The 22,562-nt window shown below is 38.5% G+C and overlaps 1 protein-coding gene across 1 annotated transcript in view; it reads right to left on the reverse strand.

Moving 5' to 3' along the window:
* The window catches only part of LCP2 (lymphocyte cytosolic protein 2), a 32,743-nt gene that overhangs the window by 5,626 nt on the left and 4,555 nt on the right, over positions 1-22,562 (reverse strand). The window contains exons 3-16 of the mRNA XM_082324150.1: positions 20,483-20,529; positions 11,813-11,878; positions 10,854-10,885; positions 10,268-10,302; positions 8,707-8,905; positions 7,647-7,747; positions 6,307-6,379; positions 6,012-6,095; positions 5,185-5,210; positions 5,074-5,093; positions 4,864-4,968; positions 3,910-3,940; positions 3,271-3,283; positions 2,090-2,210 (exon numbers count right to left, since the gene is read on the reverse strand). Of these exons, the coding sequence (XP_082180276.1) occupies positions 2,090-2,210; positions 3,271-3,283; positions 3,910-3,940; positions 4,864-4,968; positions 5,074-5,093; positions 5,185-5,210; positions 6,012-6,095; positions 6,307-6,379; positions 7,647-7,747; positions 8,707-8,905; positions 10,268-10,302; positions 10,854-10,885; positions 11,813-11,878; positions 20,483-20,529 (953 nt within the window). The remainder of the gene's footprint in view (positions 1-2,089; positions 2,211-3,270; positions 3,284-3,909; positions 3,941-4,863; positions 4,969-5,073; positions 5,094-5,184; positions 5,211-6,011; positions 6,096-6,306; positions 6,380-7,646; positions 7,748-8,706; positions 8,906-10,267; positions 10,303-10,853; positions 10,886-11,812; positions 11,879-20,482; positions 20,530-22,562) is intronic.

Raw genomic sequence — 22,562 nt, forward strand, 5'->3', positions numbered from 1 at the left:
TAGATCCGCTATTAAGTTTACTTGAAGCTCAGTATCTGGGAATAAGGTAGAGGGAATCAGTAATGGACCACCAAGACTTCAGTATCAGGATCAATGCAGAAAACTGCTTCAGCTTGTTGAGTGTTCACAGGGAATGACGGCTTTATTCCCCTGAAGCAGGAAGCACAGGCAACAGCTTGTCAGATGTTTCTGTCTGTGGGGTTCCGCTTCTAGAGCCACGTTTCTTGTGGCTTCTATAACATTGTTGATGAAAATGCGGTTTCTCATCATTAATGTTGGAACTATGGATGTGGAGCTACTGGAAAGAGTCCAGTGAAGGGCCACTAACACGATAAGGGCCTGGAGCATCTCACGTATGAGGAAAGGCTGAGGGAGCTGGGACTGTTTAGCCTGGGAAAGAGAAGGCTTAGGAGGGATCTTATGAATAAATACCTGAAGGGAGAGCCTGGCTGTTTTCAGTGGTGCCCAGTGACAGGAGCAGAGGCAGTGGGCACAAACTGAAACACAGGAGGTTCCCTCTGAACATCAGGAAATACTTTTTTACTGTGAGGGCAACTGAGCACTGGAGCAGGTTGCCGAGAAGTGTTGTGGAGTCTCTGTTCTTGGAGATATTCAAAAGCCGTTTGGACATGGTGCTGGGCAGCCTGCTCTAGGTGACCCTGCTTGAGCAGGGGGGCTGGACCAGATGATGTCCAGAGGGCCCTGCCAACCTCAACCGTTCTGTGATTCTGTGAGCTATGAGCCGACAGTGGCACAGAGCTCATACCCACAGCACCATCACCCTTCCATGTGCCTATGCTTTCCCTCCTGTGTTCAGTTTTATGCTTTTTGTTAGAAAATCTACAATTTACTTTTATGACCTAATCCCAGAACCTAATCCAAAACTTCTCAAAATAGAGAGTCCCAGTCTTAATTTTTTTTTTTTTTAATTTCTTCACCTAATTGGGAACAAACTGCCTGCACGCTTTTCCTTTACAGTTCATATTTCTCTTCTGCTTAAATGAACTATACAAAAAGCTCTGGGATTGATATGTTAATTATGTTTGCAGAACAAAAACACCCTATCATGACTTGTGATTCATGGGAGAGAATCAGCCAAATGGGGGCCTCTGCTATAGCAAAATTTGGCAATGCCGTTTGAATATAAGCAGAAGTGTTCATCATAGAAATAGCTCATATTTGCATATGACCTTGCTATTGCTACTGCAATATTTGTTCTACTGGGCTGTCAGCAGTTCCAGAGGATGATGGTAAATGGGAGGAATTCATCAAAGAGCCATTAAAAAAATACAGATATTAGAAAATGTACTTCAGACTTAGACTCAAGGAGCCCGCTCCAACTCATCAAAGGCTAAGTCTGTTGCACACTACATCAGAAATCAAGTTTAATTAAGGGCTCTTCCATCTAGCAAATGAAGACGTAACAATCTAATATTTGGAAGTTGAAGCTAGGAAAAATCATAGTTGAAGCAAGGTTCACAATTTGAAATAGGAATTATTAACCATTAGAGTAAAATTTGGTAAAAGGGTGGTGAAATTCTTTCAGATTCAACTGTAGACAACTACGGTTGTGGGGTTTTTTAGTTTTGAACCAATTAGTAGTTGCAGCTCTAGCGCTTAGGATCCTAGAGTGTGCACAATCCTTTTAAAGAAGGACCTCTTTGACCTACATCCTGCACGGTTTTGTGGGAGAAGATGATCCCTTCCCAAAAGGGCTCGTCATTCTTGCGGATTCTGCAGGCTATGGAAGAGATATCTCAAGAATGGAAACACTGTACCATGTAGGCTCGAAAATACTTCTTTGACATAAAACTGAGAGGTTTGCATTTTTTTCTTGGTTGCCTGATGTACACTGTCTGCTTCACTGAATATAGAGCTTCAATTATGTGAAGGATTCTCCTTGATAGTAGGAGCAACACAAATTAACAAATTAGTGGAGGCAAGGGTATAGCCTGAAGAATAACGGACTACTTCAAGTAGTTACCTTGTGTTCACCTGAGAACCCTGTAGCCACGTACTTATTATTATTTGCTAAATTGCGAAGAGTCTGAGATTCAAAAAGAATGATGCAATAACGGGTGAAACAAACCTTTCTGCAGCAGGCATACTGTTGGATCCTGGCTTAGGTGGAGGCTTGACAGATTTGGATGGGAATGTATTGGAGCTGTACGGGGGCAAAGATAACTGCGGCACTGGTCTTTGGGGTGCAGCTGTGGAGAGGAAGAGAAGGAAACTTAAAACTTATGTGAGACATTCTTAAATGAGGTAGAATGAAGAAATGCTGTCACATTACTGCTGTTTAATTAGATAAACATGATGGAGTAAACTGTTCTATAGAAAGTCCTTGATGTGCTAGTTACAGATTGTAAACTCATATGGCCAACTGAGAACTTAAAATTCAGTATTAAAATTAAAAATAAACTGCAACAGGCTTGAGCAACATTTACATAGTCTAACTTCTATTTTGGATAAGCCACAATTCAGATACCTTAACTGCAGTAGAGCTGAAGCTGGTACGTAACCATGTGCTCTCTGTTACGTTGCTTCTAAACAGTGGATTTGAAGTTACCTTTTTGCACTTCATTTCTTTGTGAGATTTCTCCCATATCATCATAAACAACAGCATAAAATAAAACATTTTCTTTCTGCGGTGTCCTCAGACCTCAACTATTGGTAAGAGGTGAACAGATTGACTGTGCTCTGCACCGCTTAAATAGCCCTATTCTTTATGGAGCCTTAGAGGCAGTGATAATTTGTAGAGACTTGGCCAAATGTTCTGCTTCTGTTATGGCATCATTTACCAACTTAATTTTAGGAACCAGGATTCTGAAGTAATTTATAAATACTATTATTGCATGAAACAAGTTCTGCTTCTCTTCGTTAGAGTAAATAACATTACACAGAAGGCTAGCACCAGCAGGGTTTGACTGAATGTTTTGTGGAAAACTGGGAGGATATCAGGTTTACATGCCTAGCTGTTTGATGCTGCGTGCAGATCACAAATCTCTAAAATGTAATGTCTTTCAAAATAAGAAATCCTGCTGCCTTGGAACTGGCTGACTGAAGGAAGCTATTAGCTATTGATTTCCTGTGTTTTGCGGCTGTGATATATAAATCTGCATGAGGTACTTTATAAGCATTCTACAGCCTGCCAAGAGACCACCTGACTTTTTGAAATGACTCTAAAGAAACAACTCTGCGATCATTTTTTTTTTAGGGCTAAGACAAAGAAAGACTTTAAGTTTTAAAAATCACTGTAAAAATACTTACAGTCGTCTTCTTCCTGGGGAGCCAAAAGAAAATAAACATTAGCAACATATTATAGCACAGTTCTTAGGAATATTTTACAAAACAAAAATCTGGAAGTTGGTGAATTTTGAGTATATGAGGACTCTAATATCTATACTGTCACTTTCATCTAAAATGCTGGGGTTTCTGTCTTCATGCAACACCAATAATTTTTAAAGTTCTTGCGTTAAGGTGCAGCTATTATTTACAAACAAGCTGTTAGGTAGATGTCCCATAATGGATCTTGACCCAAAGCAGTCAGAAAGTCTCAGCAGATGTAAACTTTCCTCATTCCTTCAGTAAGTGGAGGCTCTCAGAGTTATCTGAAAGTGAAATCCTTAAGTCAGCTTAAGCTGAAAAAAACCCCCAAAACCTAGTGTAAGCGGAATCACTTCTCCCATGTCATAAAAAAATTCTGGCCTTATTCTTCCTGTTATCGGAGATAAAATACTCAGGGAATAACCCAAGCTCGACATATAAGAACTGTTTAAAAAGAAACCATGTGCTATGAAAGATCCATGAGTATTCGTTATAACTGATGATAAAATAAACGAGTTTACCTTTTCCAGAATTTATTGTAGTCCCTATACCTTTAAATATTTGCTTTGAGACTATACTTACTTCATTTTTTTTCTGTGGTGTCCAACCCTGCCTGAAGTGAAACAGAGAAAACAAAACATGAATCATAGGTAGAATATTACTCATTCAGTTTGTGTGCATTAGGCCATATTTTCAGCTAAGACATGAACTTATAGTAATTTTTACAGACTCAATGAATGCAGAAACATTTTTTTTCCTCATAAAAATATCTAAGATTCTAATTTTCATCCATCATCTAAGATGTTATGCTAGTCCTTAACCCATCGTGAGTCTATCAACAAGGAAAATGTCTGATGAATTGATTATAAGATTAGAGCTTAAAACAAGTTTTTACAATGATGAAACATTAGACTTCAAGTCTTGAACTCATTTATAGTACTTAACAACATTGCTGGAGCACGTGAGAAGCCTTACAGTCTTTGTTTCTCTGATGAATTATCCTGGCTGCTTAGCAGATCTCAATTACTTTCTTATTTTGTTTTAAGATCAGCCGCAGCGTTCAGCGCACAAGTTATCTAGAAAATGCTAGAGAATGATCTAGTTGTGCTGGAGAATGCTGTTTGCTATTAAGAAGGAGCTTTGCAGGCTAGCAAATCAATGGTAGGAAAGTAAAGCTTTCTGTTTTCTAACATCCTAAAAAAAACCCGCAACAGAACTCATCAGAGAATGTTCCCTAGAGCAAGAACTTGCTTTGGTGGAAAAAACATGGATCATATATTTCTTTGTGCAACTTGGAAGTGAGTCGTGCCCTATGTAATGGCTGTTTCAGACACGACTGGAGAGAGAGGGTTTTTCTGCATTCACGCTTTTCTGTAGCTTACAGCACATCCATGCATATCGATAAAGCAAAACTTTGATATCCGCAGACACTGCTGTCATGCAGTAGCAGTAAATTATACTATCCTGTGTTGCTTATCTGTGTTTTTGTTAAATTTACTTTATCCTTTGTTAAATTTCAACTAAATGAACACTTACTTTACAGGGGTTGGCTTCCTTAGAGGAGATGGATTGCCTCTTTCGTATCTGTCACTTGGTGGGACAGGAGGTTTTGGCATCATTGCTAGCTGTTCCCCCAGAGATCTAAAGCAGGAGCAAGATGATGAAATAAAGGCAAAAAGCTGCTTACTAAGAAATAACTGGGTAATACTGGCATCGAGAGTCTCATTTCCAGAGGCAAAACCTTACCTTAGTTGTGAAGTCAGAGGCTGTAAAACAACAAGGAATAGTTAAGAGAATGCATAAGTGTATCAAAATAAGTGAAAAACATCAATAAGCACCAAACAAAAAGGACCTTACCTTTTCAGGAAAGCCTGGCTTCCTCCCTGAAAATAGTAAAAGCTTACATTTAGAAAAAATGAAAGTTACGGTAATTCATTACACTTTCTATGAAACAAACAAGTTATGCATATCATGGAAAGTAAATTTTGCAGATTGAGGCACTCAGCCTCCTGAGATGTAAGCCAGAAAAATAGTTTGGCTTTGCAAGAGATGGCAAAACTGCAATATCTCTTATTAAAGGAAAAATTTAAATTTTTCAGAGTGGCATGTTTTACAATCATATTTTCTATGGTTCCACTTCAAATTACTGGATACTTTTATGCCATTGTATAACAGATGAAAGTGTTTAGATAATAAGTAAAAATCATCATAGAGTAGCCTCTTTAGATTCTTTGTCAGATACGGTTTTCAGGTCTGAAACAAATGCTATATGTTTTCATATTTTTTTCTGTTCTCAGCATTCTTTTAAGTCTGGGTGCCAAATTACATATAGTAGTGTACGCAGAGTTTCATTAGCTTCATATGCAAAAGTTATTTCCTCTTTTAACCTACTAAATATTTCCTTGTTCATTCACTTAAGTATTACATCATACCTTTACTGCACAGGGATCTCATAGTGTCTTTCTGTTCAACTAGTCCTGAGCCAGGGTTGCTACTTTCTAGACACAATTCCTTTCACTTTTTAAGTACTGCTCACATTATTTATTCATAAACAGATCACCTTGTATGTGATTGGATTACAGTATGTTTGGCTGAGCCTTGTTCTTTTGCATGAATGATATTCAAACTGATAATTTTGAATAATTAAAGAAACCTCATTGATATTAAGATAAGCAAATACTGACCTGATACTAGGCTTTCTCTTTCAAATGGCGGAGCAAGGCGATCCAGTGGGGGTTTTGTGCTTCTGTCTATAGAAGGAGCTGGGGCTAAACACAAAAGCTGTGTAAGATAACTTGCTAGTATAGGTCAATATGTCTTTATTTTGCATAGCCATGAACTGGTGTTACTTCTTAGAATGACAAGTGAGGCTTCTGTATAAATAGTAGAAGAGAGTGGAACTGAGGAGACGTAGGCAAAAGTGAAGTGCTATATAGCCCACGGGAGAAACTTTACAAAGAGAAAACCAGCTGGACTTACGTTTCAAAGGCTTGATATTTCTGTCTCTACTCAAGTCATTGTTGCTTGGTGGAGGAGGAAAAGAAGCGGGCAGCTAAAACAAATATTTCACATGTGGTTAAAGTGTGCCTTTACCTTTCTGTTTTAATTTTAGTATATTAACCCCACCCCACCACATCGGCCAATCTTTGTCTCTGGTACAGCACAAGAAGTGGGTCTCTGCCCAACGCAGGAAGGATAGGAGCCATTAACACTCCTGAAGAATGACCTACATACATGGGGTTTTGTTAGATAGAGAATTGCCTCCATCTGTTTCGTCTCACAAGGAATGCTCTAGTGGATGTTATCTTTGGGGAGGGCATGAATATTGTCAAAGGAAAGAAACAGGAGCTTCAACAATGCTGTTGTATCTTTGCCCCTTCAATGCAGCAGGAGTTAGTTTTGAAAACTGGTATTGAGCTTAGTGGATGTAAATTTGAAGTTGAGAAATATGTATTAAGTCTGTGTTACTGACTGTTGCTGACTGAGGCAGGGGGAGAGAGGACTGTTCTTTGTTACTGGGAGAGCTGGGGTCACACAGCGTTTTGTTGTCAGCAGCTGCAAAAAGCGTTTGCATCTAAACCTAGATTTCTCCAGACAAATGCCTTCCACTGTTCGTTCTTATTCAAAAAAAAAAAAAAAAAAAAAGAACAGCAATTTAGGTCAGCAGTCGTGAGAACTCATAACACCTAAGAGTCCTGTGTGGTTTATATATATGAACTATGACACTAGGTCAGACCAAAAGTCCTTCTATCACATCCTAAAATTACCTTTATTTGTGTACATGAGTAGGTCTAATGTACATCTGTTCTGGCATACAGTGAACCTGTAGTGCCAGCTGTAAACAGCACAATAGTTTTCAGTTTTCAAGTGTTCACAGGACAAGAAAAAGGAAAAAAATCTGGGTCATCAGCGTTCTTATTATACAGTACCTTATACTTTTATGTGGTCTTAATTCAATTGCACATTTGCTAGCAGTATAGCTTGGAAAGACCTAGCCTTTTCTTCTTTTTACAAATATCACTAAAGAAACAAAGAGGGATCTATTAAAAATCTGTAATTTGTGTAGGAGAGGCATTCACAGGTGGGTACAAATTACCAGTGCAAGAAACAGCCAAATAATGTGAAATAATTTAATATATTTGTCCCATGAAATTTAATTGTTCCATGAAAAATGACCACCATGTAACAGAGCTCAGATCTATTTTGATGGCCGAAATTCTTCCTCTACATACACTCTCTGAATAAAAATGGCATTATACTTGGACTTCGGAGAAGGTACTAGCAAAGGAAATAGGTGAAATATTAAGAAAGAAACATACAGAAGCACCTCTTCCCCCAAATGAGGCTGGTACTGGGGATGGGCCAGGGCGCTGGGGTGGTACTGGAGGCTGATGCGATGATCTGCTTGTTGGTGGTCTGTCTAAAGAAAATGAAAAACCAAAACTAAACAACTACACAAACAGTTTGGTTATTTTATTCTCATTAGATGTTTATGAAAAAGAGCCTTGCAATAACCTGCATACTTAAGGAGAAACTTCTTCACCGAAAGGGTGGTCAAGCACTGGCACAGGCTGCCCAGGGCAGTGGTTGAGTCTCCATCCCTGGAGGTATTTAAAGGACGGATAGACGTGGTGCTCGAGGACACAGTATAGTGATGGACTTGGCAGTGATAGGTTAACGGTTGGACTCGATGATCTTAAAGGTCTTTTCCAACCTTAATGATTCTATGATTCTATAAGTTAATATATCATAAAGACATTGTTTTAGTGTATAATGGACAGTTGCTGTATGATCAATGTTGTTTTGGGAGTTACAGGCTCATCTGTCTCTTTAGTGGTGAGGTGACTCCATCTGCTAGTCCGTGGGCCCACGCTATTTGTACTGCAGTACAGTGACTGTGTGAAACACCAGCCAGCCTAAATGGCGGGTTTGTACTCCTGTATTTGACTCCACAACTGCAGGCTGCTGAAGAGTCAGACATAAAAAAATGACAAGCAGAGAAAGCTGATCTCTTTCTTTTCCCAGATTTCACTAGAGTTTTTTGCGACTGTTGTGACAACTCGCTCTGTTCAGGATTGCACTACTAAAGCTAATACAGCGTGCCTATGTGTTTAATTTCATGCAGATTCAAACCAAAGTTCAAATAATGCACACATCACATGAAACTAGTCTTTAATCCAACAGAGCTTGTCTAGCTTTGAAAGTCACAAAGCCACTTACATGCAGTAAGTCTGTGTCACTAAATCTTGTTCATGAACTACAGTGTTGACTTCAAGGAAAAACCTTCTGTATTGCATTACCAGCTGCCTAAAATGTGGCTGATAATATGTGAAAATATCATTTACAAATTATTAATAACACTTAATTTTTAGTAATTACCTATATAATCTGTGTTGTTTGCAAGTGACTTGGCAGGAAATATGACATTGTGGTGTGCTTCATCATTATTGGATGGAGGTGGTTCATAGCCATCGCTATCATGTTCTGCTTCCTCAGGTTCTTCTGTTGGTGATTCATAGTCAGCCTCCTCTTCCTTTTCCTGGTCATCGTCGGGGCTTTCATAGTCATCATCTTCATCCTGGCAAATGTACAAAAAAGACGGATGCTGTTACAGGATACTAAACACTGCAGAGCAATTTCCTTGTGGCCTTTCACTGTGGTATTTTTCACTCTGGAGGATATGAAGTTTTTACAACCAGTTTGAGTGAAAAAAATTATATCTGTTGAAATAAAATGGGGAATGGAGGCAGCATTCTATTAACGCATACAGCACTCAACAGCTTAAGAAAGGAAACAAGTATCATTTTATAGCTAACTGCAGTGGAAGGTCACGATAAGGTGATAGCTTATGGAAATGCATAGTGCCTTTGTTTTAGGTAACAGCCAAGGCACCAGCAAACAATTCAGTGCTTTCTAGAAACACACCGGAGCAGCAGTTGATGCCTGTTGATATCCATTCTTAATAGCGTGTACTCTACAGCCGACAATGCAACTTTTTAAAAATGCTTCAGAAAAAAATGAGGTCTTTGATATGGGTCTTGGTGCCCTCCGCTGACCAGAACCAGAACAGCTTCATACAACGTGCAGGACCTAGTAAGATCATGCTGAAAACATGGTAGTGGTCATTGCATACATCTTCTGTGCAATCTGCCAGGGCTTACAAGAAACAGAATACTCGATTTGTCATTGATATCTTGGCTGAAATTTCCAGACTAGCTCTGTACTGACATAGAGCCCAGGTGCTCTATAGGTGGCTACTTTTACCTTTTGTGCTCCTAAAATAGCAGCAAATATCCTGCAAACTTAGTAGCAAGTGGTTTTTAAAAATCCCTCTCCGTTTTTTGCAAAAAACCATTGGCACTGGTCAATGTAAGAGATGTACCTAAACCCGGACTGTGCATCCGTCAGCTTATTCATTTAGCTAGCTGAGTTGTGTGTGCTTCATCTAATGGCATTTACCAACGCATTTTCTATGCCGAAAGGCAAAAAGAACTTTTGCAGTCTAGTTGGCTTCAAAAAGTTAGATTCTTCAACAAATCAACTCTAGAGAATAAAATGGCAAGAATTTGCCATTGAATAACACAGCAACCTTCCCTTCACTAGCCACTTCTTTTAAGAGCTTGAGATCGGTATATAAAATTCAGCTAAGCTTCTGTGGAGACCTGGTCGTAGGCTGTGAGCTTCTACCTGAGCCAGTGGCACAGGACTGCCATTCTGAAGCTCTGCCTTGCATTACTGGGGGAGACCCTTTTCTCAGTGAGGAAATTTGTATGCAGCTACTCCAATCATTCACGCTCCTGCTTCTCTTTCTCCTCATCCTAACACCCCTGCCGTTGCTCACTCCATCCGTGCTGCCCAAAGTAGATAACGCAAGAAATGATAGACCTTACAGAAGAGGTAATCCATTCAATCAGTAGGTTTTGTTAATCCTGATACTCACAAATGAAGACCAGCCACCGTCTTCTTGACCATATCCTGCACAAAGAAGCATGACAAACGATTCTATGATTCTATAACCACAGGCTTCTTAGCACGTACAGCTTTAAACTATCAAGATGTAATTTGACCCAAAGGACACAACAAATCCCAGATCGGTTCTGAACCACAATACTATGTCACAGGAACAAAGTAGGTCTTTCAAAGGCAGGCAGGCAGGCATGAAAGGTACTACAAATAACATTCTGATTCAAAACTAAGAGTATAGCTATCCTCATATGAGATGATATATGTGCTGTCACTTCAAGTTTGTCCTACACTTCCAGTTTTAAATAAAATTTGAAGTAGAATGCTTCCAGAATGAGCACAGACTTGTTATCTCTTTGTTTAATTCTATTTTGTCTTTCATATCAAAACGTTTTTAAATTTCAGTAGTACTGGGGGAACATGGTAACTTGCAGAAGTGTCCGTCTGTTGTTTTGGGTTCTGCCCCCCCGCCCCATTTACTCTGCCCTGCAAGGATTAACTTAGTATTTTAATATTTTTAAACCCTTTCTGTTGTTAGAGACTATCTGCCAGCACACACTTACCTGGATTTTCAGGACTTTTTTGTGTTTGGGCCCTACAATAAAGATGATAGATACAAAAAAATAAATTCCTTCCATTTGCAATTCTTAAATGTTTGAAGCATACTAAAAGCTATTGCGAATAAAGGTAATAGTTAGCTTTAACAGTAGAATGAAGTTTATATAGATGAGTTTAACTCTGCCCCAAATGCCAAAAACACACTATTTCATATTTCACATACAGGATCCTAATGTAAGCTAAACTGTCTTAAAAAAAATGCAAGTCAGTCAGGTCAAGTGTTTAGAAACAAGGGAACTCAGTAAATAAATTTACCATGGGCCCCAGTCCTGAAAATAGAAACTTTCTTTACTAATTCCATTCAAGGTGCCGAAAGTCAAGTTCATAAACATTTGTAGGGTTGATAAATATTTTTGTGGTTTTCAATTCTAGTTTTGAGCTCTAGTTAATGCAAAGGTGTAAAATCGTGTTAGTAGATGATGTAAACCCATGTTATGTAGACTAGACTTAGATTTTCATTGTATATGAATATAAATGGTTCTTTTCTCGTGCAATGTTCTTCCAATTTTTGCTCTTTTTCTGTTGCAAGAATATTATATTCAATGATAAGTCATAAAGTATTAAAAAGTGTAACGATGCATAGGTCTGTGAATTACAGTAATAATGATTTATTAATGCAATAATACGTGCCTAGGCTTTATAGCATTCCTAAAGATTAGTTTACTCAGGTGGAAAATGGTATGAAATTTATACGTTCCTTGGTTCCAAACATGGCAGAAGTATCTAGAGTGTTCATGGGCTCAGGCTTTGCTGTTCTTAACAGATGACATTAACAAACCAGGGTTTTACTTTATATAATTTCCAGGCTGTCCCTCTGAACCAGGTATTATTGATCAACTGGAAAACAGTCCAGAAAAGATACATCTGAAAGCTTTGAAAAAGAAAGCAGAATTGTTTTACTTACCATTTTGGGAAGAAAGATAGCCTCCCTTCATTTCTGTTTATTTCTTGACTTAATTTACTTACGATTCTATTTAAAAGAAACACAAAAATAGTTTAAAAAAACTCCTTGAAACTTCTCAGTCATTTTCTTAGGTGCTTTCCCTCAATATTTACTAAATTAAATCTGGTAATTCAGAATTATTATTTACTATGTGCTAAGAATATTGAATTTATCATCTTAATGCAAAGTTGCACTATAGCATGTCCAATTGAAAACTAGAGTTTTTTTCCATAGACAAAACCCCATATTGTTGGACCAACTTTAAAAATAAACATTAAACCCAGCAAGCCTTATTTGGGCGTGGTAGACATCACGCGTTAGAACACTGCTTTAAATAACGGCAATTGCGTTTGTATTATTTTGCATGGAAAAAGCAGATAATGCTTCAGGAAATGGCTTCTACCAAGCTTATGGTTGCAAAAGCAGGGATTAAATGTACCCCGTGTCTACTCTCCATTCTTTTTGTCTGCCTCCCTCTGCAACCAAGATATACCGAATCCAGAATTCCGCCAGTAAAGAAGGTGAAAAGGTTGATTTAGTTCCATGTTGTAACAGAGTGGCAGGGCAGGGCAGAAATATTCATGGAACATATGAAGACTGTAGCTTTATGTCGAGAGAGATTTTTCCAAGTGGATGTTTGTCATCGCTCAGGCAGAGTTTGTGTACAGCAGCAGGGTGAATAACAGCCAATGAAATGCAATCTTGAGTAAAATTTCGGTCAGGAGCATGCATTTATGCTGCTAATATTGCTGGCATCCGTAGCCAGAACAGGCGTCTGGGACTGAGAGTTTTTATATTGCCTGACCCCTGAGAACAACGCTGAGGTGACAGCACAGCCATTACCGAGATTAACAGAATTAAGTCCACTGAGAGCAATAGAATTCTGCTCTGCCAGTAATGAAGTTTGCCTCTATGATTATTTTGTTTCAAATCAAGTTTTTGCCTCAAAGAAAGCTTATGATGAGTCACGGTCTGGTTCTTAATTCTCAATATTTCTTTTTAAGGAAAGTCCCATCGAGAAAGTCCTGTGACAACCAAAGCAAATTGGTTACATACATCTGGTTAAAAATAGCCCATTTTACTTCTATCTTATATTGCTTAGGTCTATCAGAGACAGTAATTGTGGAAATAAAAGTATGAAAAAGAATCAGGAACTCAACAGGTCTGTTTCAGATTCTAAATTCTGTAAAATCTTCATTGTTTGTTAGTGCAGAATTCTTTTCTTAGATCTGGTCAATCAAACTTTGTATCAGTATTGCAAAATCTTTTTTTATGGCCAGGCAATTACCACTCTATTTTGTTTTTCTTCTTCTTTCATGTCTTTTTCTGCTACTCAGCAATAACAATCCCTTAGTTTTTTCCAAATGACCTCATTTGTGCATCTCGTTCATGTCTAACTGTTTTCCCAGCCTGGGACTTGAGGAAGACAAGCTTTCAAGCAATCTAATATTAAAAAAAAGCCAACATAAACATACTATTTTTTTTTATCCTGAACCATGCCAAAAAAACTTTCTCTTATTTTGAATATCCCTTCTCTTGCCCTTGCTACTTTCCTAATACTTACTTTACTGTAATTCAGATTAAAAGATAAATTCAAGACGTAGGGTTGCTCTGTTTGATTATGGAAAGTGCCGTGGGGACAAATCGGGCTGCCAGCAAGTACCAGAGAACAAGCAATTTCTGATCAGTATCGTGCTGTCTGAAAAGGATGGAGATGGGTAATTTGAAGGTAAGGATATGTACTTAAGGATCCAAGTATGAAAATAGAAAGGCAGAGGAAGAATTTTTTTGTTGTTTTTCTTTTTTAAGACAGTACTTAGCAATTTTCTGATTTGAAGCAAATATTGGCATACTTGCCCCTTTTGAAATAAGCACATGCACAAATGTTGATAATTTAAGGATTACAGCTGTCTAAATCTGCGTTACCCAAGCAAATTGTATAAAGCAAGAAAAATGCCAAGTTATAGACATAAGACGCCTCTTGCTCTTCTTCTTTGCCATGCGAGCAACACTTCTCTGCACAAGAAATTTCCTCCTCTGCAGGTGATAAGGAAGTTGCTGTGTGAATAATAAATGCCGTGTGAAACACCAGGAAACGTTCCAGGGTGAACAGCGCGCGGCGTATAGCAGCGCTTTGGCTGAGAAGTGGATTACGGAACTTGTGTGTGGCTTATTCTGTGTTCTAGCGGAGGCAGAGGAAGGATCTTTCATAATGTGTTTATTTTCGGCTGAAGAAGTAAATGAAGATCACTGGGTTTAGAGCTAATAATTCTTTTACTTCAGACTTCCATGGGTATGAATGAGACCTGAGGGTTTGGAAGCTTTCTGGGCTAAACCTGGGCTGGCTGCTATGAGGATTTACACCAACTGGTTTTTGAGGAAAAACTGAAAGGAAAAAGTTGCTCATCTTATCTTGCTGCCACAAAACTGATCATTTGCTGCTTAAAATAGAGTGTCTAATCTTTACTTCGAGTTTATTTTAAACACTTCAAACCAATGGCTCAGAGAGGTTATTAGAAGAAAGCGAAGTTTAGAATGTTAACACTTTACAAGCAACATTATTTCAGAGGATCGGTGCACTGAGCAGCTGAGTCTGTAGCCATGTGAGGAAGGAAGTACCAAAACCACACTGCTTTCTGAGTTGTGGGAGTGGATGATAGGAGAGGATAAGGCAACAGCACTTGCAGAAAATGTTACTCAGACTTCTCTTTCTCTTTCTACCTCCTCCACCAGACGCTTAGCTTAAAACTGGCAGGAAGTCGAAAATAAAAAAAAAAAAAACCACCGCACAACCAACCCCCAAAGCAGTACTCCAAAACTGGCTTTTGTTCGCTTCACTGCAGATACTGTTGTTGTGAGTAGAATCCATTCTACCTGCATTGGGATCAAGGATTTAAGATGGGTGGGAAAGATGGAGGCAAAGGTCCTCGAGGACCAGGAAGCTGCGTAGTTGCGTATTGAACGCTGTCAACAGCATGGTTTGTGATGAAGTCTTTGTTTTCGCCTTTGAGAAAAGTCTGTTGGGCAGATGCAATACTATTGCGTTGGCTTCAAAGCTGACTGAGTATCAGTTATGTTTTAAACCTTTCAACAACCTGTAGCGTCTCATCTGAAAGAGCATGTGTGCACACATTCATCTCTGCCCAAGGCATACCTTTTTAAAAGAGAAAGGCACCATAGATTTCTTAATTTTTAGGTTTGCACTTCGACTGTCCTGAAAGAAGAACGACTTTCGGACTGTGCCATGTTTGTAGGCTCTGCATGTGTCCCATCCAGAACTCGGCACACGTACCATGTTTGAGCTGGCAGATGCGATTATGTACTTTAGTGCAATGATCCACTTTTTGTTACTGGAAGTTTTCACAAGGGCTGTGGTATGTGCCATAAGCTTTCTGACCAAGGTTGAAAATTTCAAATCTCAGGTTTGCCTGCAAGCTGCCACCAAGGATAGCCAAAGGCATCAAGAGCCTATATTAGTACCTTGACTTACTGAAAACTTGGAAATCTTTTCTCTCAAGATAGTAAACAATAAGAGTGGCAAAGACTAACTTCAGTGTTTAGATCATGGTTCAGGTATTGACCAACCCCTGACGTTATTTTGAATGAGATCTTTGCTTTTTCTTGTTTATTAATTCTGACCACATTAAGCAAGGCACATTCTGTTAAATGCGCTTTAAATTATTTTGGAAGGCCCACATTTGTTATCCACAAGTATAAACCTTTATGACCTTCTGTGACTGCCAATAGTGATAATGAGCAATAAGAAAACTCGGTGTGTCCTTAGCTGTATATTGGGCTTTTGTTTCCTTATATTTATTATCAAAATGTTAATTGCACCATCATAAATAGGTAAATAGGTCTGAGTTTCATTTAGCACTTAAGACAGATATTCGATGTCTGCTCTGTGTAAAATATACCATATCCCTTCCCTGTTCCACCAATGTACCACTTACTCTTTCAGGATGCAGCGTGTTGCTTGTGAAGCTTCAGGTGTGTATGTTAACCTAGTGATATTAATATTAACTTAAATGTTTCTTTCTTAAGATATAGCAAGTACAAGAGTAATATGAATGAGCTCAACAAAAACAATAACGCTGTGTATTTTAACAGCTTTTCATATTGTTACAAAAATGCCAGGTGTTAAGCATAGTGTGTGCTTAAAGAAAACAGGTTGCAACTGAGCTAAACTACTCATAACTGAACAAATTGTTAGGTCAGCCATGATGCTCTCTCTTACTTAGGACGACAGCTACATTCGTGATAACCCAATCTCTAAAGCTGATGGTCATGGCACAATTATTTATTTTAATTTCTCAGCAGGAAAAGGGACAAAATGTATGTGTTAGGTGTTCCTACCAATAGATTACTTGGCCGAAATGTTGCTGCTCCTTAAAGGTCTGTGGCGATGTGATAACTTTGGGATAATGGCTAAATGTCTCCTGGGCCATAGAGTTCCACAAAATCTGTGAACAAGTGAAGTAGGAAGAACCCTTTGTGATCTGGAACCTGCAGACGGGGTTCCACCACATGTAATCATGCAGTATCAGGTCTTCAAAGATCGTTCATCAGTGCCATAGCAGATATATGTAGGCCGCTGGAACAGACAGACATGTATCTTTTCATAGAATAGCAACTATGCTTAAATTCTTACGAGATGGTTAATATTCGTAAAAGTAAATTTTTACCAAGTGATTTAAAGCTGATACTCTGTATCTTCAAATAGAAATGTATTTATTCAGGCAGAAAAACTACATGGTGGCATTTTCTGTTTAGCTTGAAGAAGTGCCTGAAGCTCAGCATGTGTCCAAGTACTGCCTTTTGAACTGGAGCCTCAAACCAGTCCAAGAATCTCTCTCCACTCCCTCTTCCCTATGTCCACCCAGAGCAGTTCAGCTACAGCACAGAACTGGCAAAGACTGAGTGGCTTTTTCCACCCCCCTCTTGTCTAAAGGAAAGGGTGAAAGTGAAGCGGTGAGCGGAGCTGTACAATGCCTTTTGCTTTGGGACCTTGTGCCTGAGCTAGACCTTTGATTCTACGGTGCACGTAAGTGGGAATGAAAGAAAGGCTTCCTTCCATTTTAAATCAAAAAATAGCATTAAGCAAAGTTAATTTTCTAAACTTCTCCCTAAGATTGCTTTAATAGCAATGTAGGTGCAAGAGGTCTGTGTTCCAAAGAGTGACAGCATTATCAACGTAAGTATTCTGAATGACAGCAAAAACTTACTTATATTTATCAGAGAAGCCCCAAATGGAAGAATAGTTTCAAATTTGCAGGTTTATTTAAAGGCCTAGATGTTGCAAGGAAAGGAGGGCATGCGGGTTTCCAGTCATCTAATGCCCTGTTTGGCACAGCTTTATGCGTAACTCAAGATGAGGACAACGTTTGGTTTTGACCCTCTCAAATACTCTGTGACAAAGTCGATCTTCATTCAGTCTTCATTTTCCATCCTCCACAAGATACCATGCCCCAACAGACACGCGGGATAGATTTCCTTAACCATGCCCCAACAGACATGCGGGATAGATTTCCTTAACCACGCCAATAAAGATCACCACGTGTACAAGACCTCAGTACCTCTGGCTGAAAGAAGAAAGTAAGTTAGGTGGTGACCGCGGACAAGAATGGGAATCCCTGCTGAGGTAGATGGACTGTGGAGTTTGTTAGGATCCCTCAGCAATCTGTGTGTGGCCTAGCCATATGCAGGTGCAGTGAATCCGGCGCAGACTTATTGTCCATTAACCCTTTGGCCTGCAAAACAGTAGCCAGAATAAAACTTGCAGGTCCCCCTGGATGTGTCAGCTACTTTTATATGGTGCACATATATATGTAAATTTTTAGCAAAGTTTTCAACAAAGAGTTCAGCCCTTTTTATGGAGAGTTTTAAGGATTTTATGAAGTATTTTGGTTTTCTAAATAGTGTTTAAATCTTCTTTTGGTATTTAAAAATAAGCCAAAAGAAGATTCATTAAGGTGTGCACTTGTAACATGGCAGGTGGAGATTAACTTTCCAAATAATAATTCTGTTAATAATAACAGAAGATTGTGGGGGTTTTTTAATAGTTTCAGGAAACGGCCTATCATACTTTGTAATGACAACTGTTACGTACTCAGACATTTAAAGATTCTTGTAAAAGTCACAGCATCATCCCCAGGTAATGACACAGTTATATTCAAAACTTGATCAGTAGATTTGATCAAATGTATATATTTAGTAAAACCACATACTCGGCTCAGGAGGTCTGTATGGATGGAGGCTGTGGTTTGCAAATGTGGTATAGTTGCAAGTGCTGGGTTCTGTTCTCAGCACATGTAGGTCAGCATTACCCTGCTAAAGTTACTGGAGAACAATTTCTCTTGTACAGGTACTTTTTATTCATTTCACTGGTCAGTGCTCTAGGTGTGACACTTGCTATTTATGTTAAACATTTTTATAGAATATGCTCAGATTTTAGCACTGTTGCGTATCAGGTGCTATAACTACAATATGCTAATGTGTGTTTCAGCTTCTAGAAAAACTCTTCCTACTAGGTGAGGTTTGCGTTATGATATAAAAGTAAAGAGTGAATGTGTTCTAGTAGAAGTCAACAGCAAGCACTTTCCATTTCGGTGAGAGCATGGAGGTTCTGAATAACGAAATTCTGAGTAATGAAACTAATGTTAAAAAGAATGGCAGGTTCTTCTACCCATGAATTTTATTCTGTTGTTTGTTTGTTTGTTTTTAAATGGCAACCAGTTCTCTTCCCTATTAAAGCTCTCAATTCTTGTTTTGAACAGTGGCCTTACATGGAGGACCCCACATCACACCAACCTTTTTCCATGTATATTCACAATATTCTAGTGAATTGTTTCCCTGTTTGTAAGTGTGGAGAAAGCTGAGAACAAGGGCATTAGTTCCAGAGCTGTCATTCAGATTTATTAATTTCCTTATTTATTCAGTTGTGCACCAAGCTTCACTCTCCTTTTAAAGTGCTTGATTTCAAGTTCTCTTCTTGTTGAGGAACCCAAAAGATCTGACTAGAAAAGGCTGTTCACTTTCTTCTAGAGTGTTACAAGGTAAGTGGACTGTGAAAACTGAATTTTCAAAACGTTTTAAGGTATCAATAGATTAGACGAGATAGAAGCAACTCCACATTGTTAGATTTCCTTTTAACTATTCACCTATGACATTAATATCTCTTGTACGTGTGTTTATTAGACCTTCCACTGACCACTTTTGACTCACGAATTTGAAAGGAAATAACCAAACATTCTCAAAATTAGAAATTCAAACAAGAACACAAGGCAATTTTGCCAAAGGACTGTTAAGGAGGGACAAATTGTCAGAGAATTACAAGCAACGTGTTTTGCAGTTTGGTAAGATGAGTTTTTCACGGACAATCTGGTGTAGCTCTGGGCCCTCAGTCTCAGTAACCATAGGTAAAGGTTGCTTTTAATTGCCAGTAACTTAAAAAATGCTGAGACACCTGGGCATCTTTTTTTGTAGCATCTGGGCCCCCTTACTAACACATATACACTGCCAATCCATATTATCGGGAAATGTATTGTGTGAAAATATAGATATGATCTTAAGAAATGTGTCACGTCCGAGGCTTTCAAGTTCAAGTCCTTGCATATCTGATCCAAACAGAGGTATCCTCCTGCCCACAGGTCTAGCCACCAGCTTACACATGAGCGCATGAATGCGACAGACCACACACGTATTTAAAAATTTTTCAGTATTCTTAGCTTCACCAAAACATCTTACACAAGCTCTGATGCATCAGAAAAGGCGAAGCAGACTCTTCTGCTATCTCCTGAAGCAAAATCAAGGTACGCATAGAGGGAGTGAGTCTGGAACTGGGAAATGAGCAACAAAGAAACAGCCATGTTGGAACAACTTGAGTTCCTTTTTTTTTCTCCTTACTTTCTTTAGAAGACCATGAAGAGCTCCATGTGTCTCATGGTTAGGAACCTTCTAACTTCCAGCTTAAATATGTACCAGACAACTCATAGCAAAATAAAATCCTTCGGTTTTCACCATGAAATTTTAGAAGTTGTTAATTTCTCTGTTACTCAGTATTGATTTAATGGGAATATTGTTCTTCACTTAGTAACTTCTATGAAATTATGAAAGCTATTCAGATAAATGCAAAACTTTTTCAAGGCCTAATCCACAGGAGCTAAGGATACATATTTAACACTGAATCAAACGTTCCAGACTGATTTATCTTTAAGGCCTACCTAAAGGAAAAGCACATGATGAAAATCGCTTGAACTCCTCTCCTGTTGTGTACATACCTGTCATTTTCTTTCCTTTGAGTTAAAGTCAACAGTTAAGCAGTGAACAGTTAAATCATACTTCAAAGGTAATACTCGCAAAAAAGTTTAACCTTTGTGTAGCTGCTGTAAGTCAAAGAATTTATGGACGAGTTCTTTTGAACGTGCCCCAGGCAATATTTTGTATTGCATCATTATGCTTGAGCAGTCATGACAACAGTCCTTGGAACATTCTTCTTTTTCTCTCGGTACGGTGCAATAAACAGGCCTCTGACTAGTCACTTGCAAATCATTTGCCCGATATTTCCTATGAATTTTCACTGCAGACCAGCTAAGATTATTTTTAACGTTAAAATGGTTTGGCTTTACTTACGGCACTCTGAGTTTGGGAAATTTCTGAATATCATTTTCAGACATGTTCTGAAAAGGAAACACATGGTATATATCACAAAATTGTACAGGGAACACCCTGCAACTTACTGAAGTTTGCATATTCAAAAATGTGGCATGAAGTTTCAACTGATAGGAACATAAAGTGGATAGAAAAGCAATGCAAGATAACAGCCTGCCCGTCCCATGGCTCATAGGGGAAGTAAACCAATTTTAGTAAAAAATCCTCTCTCTATTTTTGTTTTGTTTCGCTGGATATTGGATTTTACTTTATGTTGCTGCCAGTTGTATTAAACTAGCTAGGAGGTTAATAAACATCATGTGTGTTTGTTTACACACAAAGGACTTCAACAAAATAATCACATTTAACTTCATCTAACTGAAGTATTTCTGTAGCCAGAATGTTGTAATGATAGCTTGTTAAAACGATCTGTACGGAGAAGTAAAATCTTAAACTAGCCCTTACCAGATAAGAGTTGCTTAAATTTGTTTGTTTACCAGCAGATGAGCCATCCTTCCAGGATTAATATCAAATTAATGGGACTCTGTGCACAGTTAAAGTCATTTGCTTTTCTGATTTGGGTTCTAATCCAGTTCTTTATTGGTGTTATATTGTCACACTGACTTACAGGCAAGGTTAAAATCCATCCCTGCTCTGCTTCTCAAAAGAACTGGAAATAAAACCCTCTTCTGCAACGGCTCCCTCCCTAGAGTTTGTCAGAGATACTTAAGCTAAAGCAGGTAAACAGAGTCCTAAACTCCACGTTTAGGACAGATTAGTGCATTCTGAAAACTTTTGAGAAAGTGTTTTGTTTAGTTAATCACAAGCTTTGCAAACCCTCTTTGGAACACAGATGATGGTCTGCTTCTTTCCATCTTTCTTCCTGCCAACAGTAAGAAGTCTCTAATTACACATTGGTTCGCAATGCTATCAATGCTTTTCAGAACAGAACAAATCCTCTCTGTGTTTTCCAGCACTATTTTGCCTCTGGGAGTACTCACGGGAGTAAAACACAGGAAAATGTCCTCCTTTTATGGAAATGTCCTGCAGGATTTACTGATGAATCGTAGCTTTTTCTAAAGACTTTTTAAGCTCCTCTCTGGAATTCTATTCTGGTGATAAACCTGACAAATATTATGGGTCTCATAAAAGGGCCATGTTGCCATTTTAAATATTAGAGAATTTTATTAGAATAAGTTACACGGAATCCCTCTGGTTTTATTCCTGCTACATCTCACCTGGACTTTCCTTGTGGTCGCCAGTAGATACAGAAATGTGACTTTGAAACTAGGATGTTATTCTGATGAGTAAGGCAGCAATATTTTTACAGTCAGGGTTACCATATAGATCTTACAATAGATACAAAACCTGCAAACACTCAGTCTTAACAGTTTCTTCTGTGCAAATGTAATTTGGCAGTTTCCAATAACTTACAAAATGTAAAAAGATATTTCTTAGAAAAAACATTCTTACAGAGAAGCAATTTTTTTTCAAGATTGCATTGTACTCCAGAATATTCCACTTAAAGTCTCCTTTTGTTGTTCTGTTTAACAGGTGAACCTTTTCTGCATCATACAATTGACAATTCGGTCAAAAGCTTAAGGAAAAAACTCTCAGCAGACACGAGCAGCTTCTTGCTTACTTAATAGAAAAGCATCCTTTGACTCTACTAGGATGCTTCCGAAGAAATACTGCACTCCGAGCTATGTATTTACGGAAACACTCTGGAAATAATAAAAAATTACAAAAATCACTTCGACATCACACAGTTATTGCTCTTGTTATTTGTGCCTCACAAAATTCCAGAATTTCATAATGCATCCAGAGCCAGAACTCCCACTCCAGCCACAGATCCTTAGTGCCTGAGCTAAGGAGAATCTCTTAGGGGTGGGTAGGATAAATGCGACGACACACTTCTGAATAATTCTGACTCCACCCAGTAGGAGGGAGGTGTAACATCCTGTTCCTACAAAAGGCGTTTGAAAATTTTTCTGTTGCATTTCAATGCAATGACAAAAAGCTTGATACATTAGGACAAGTAAGTAAAAAATAAGAAGGCTTT

The sequence above is a fragment of the Platalea leucorodia genome, assembly GCF_965183815.1.
Source record: "Platalea leucorodia genome assembly, chromosome: 11".
In the NCBI taxonomy this organism is placed as follows: Eukaryota; Metazoa; Chordata; class Aves; order Pelecaniformes; family Threskiornithidae; genus Platalea; species Platalea leucorodia.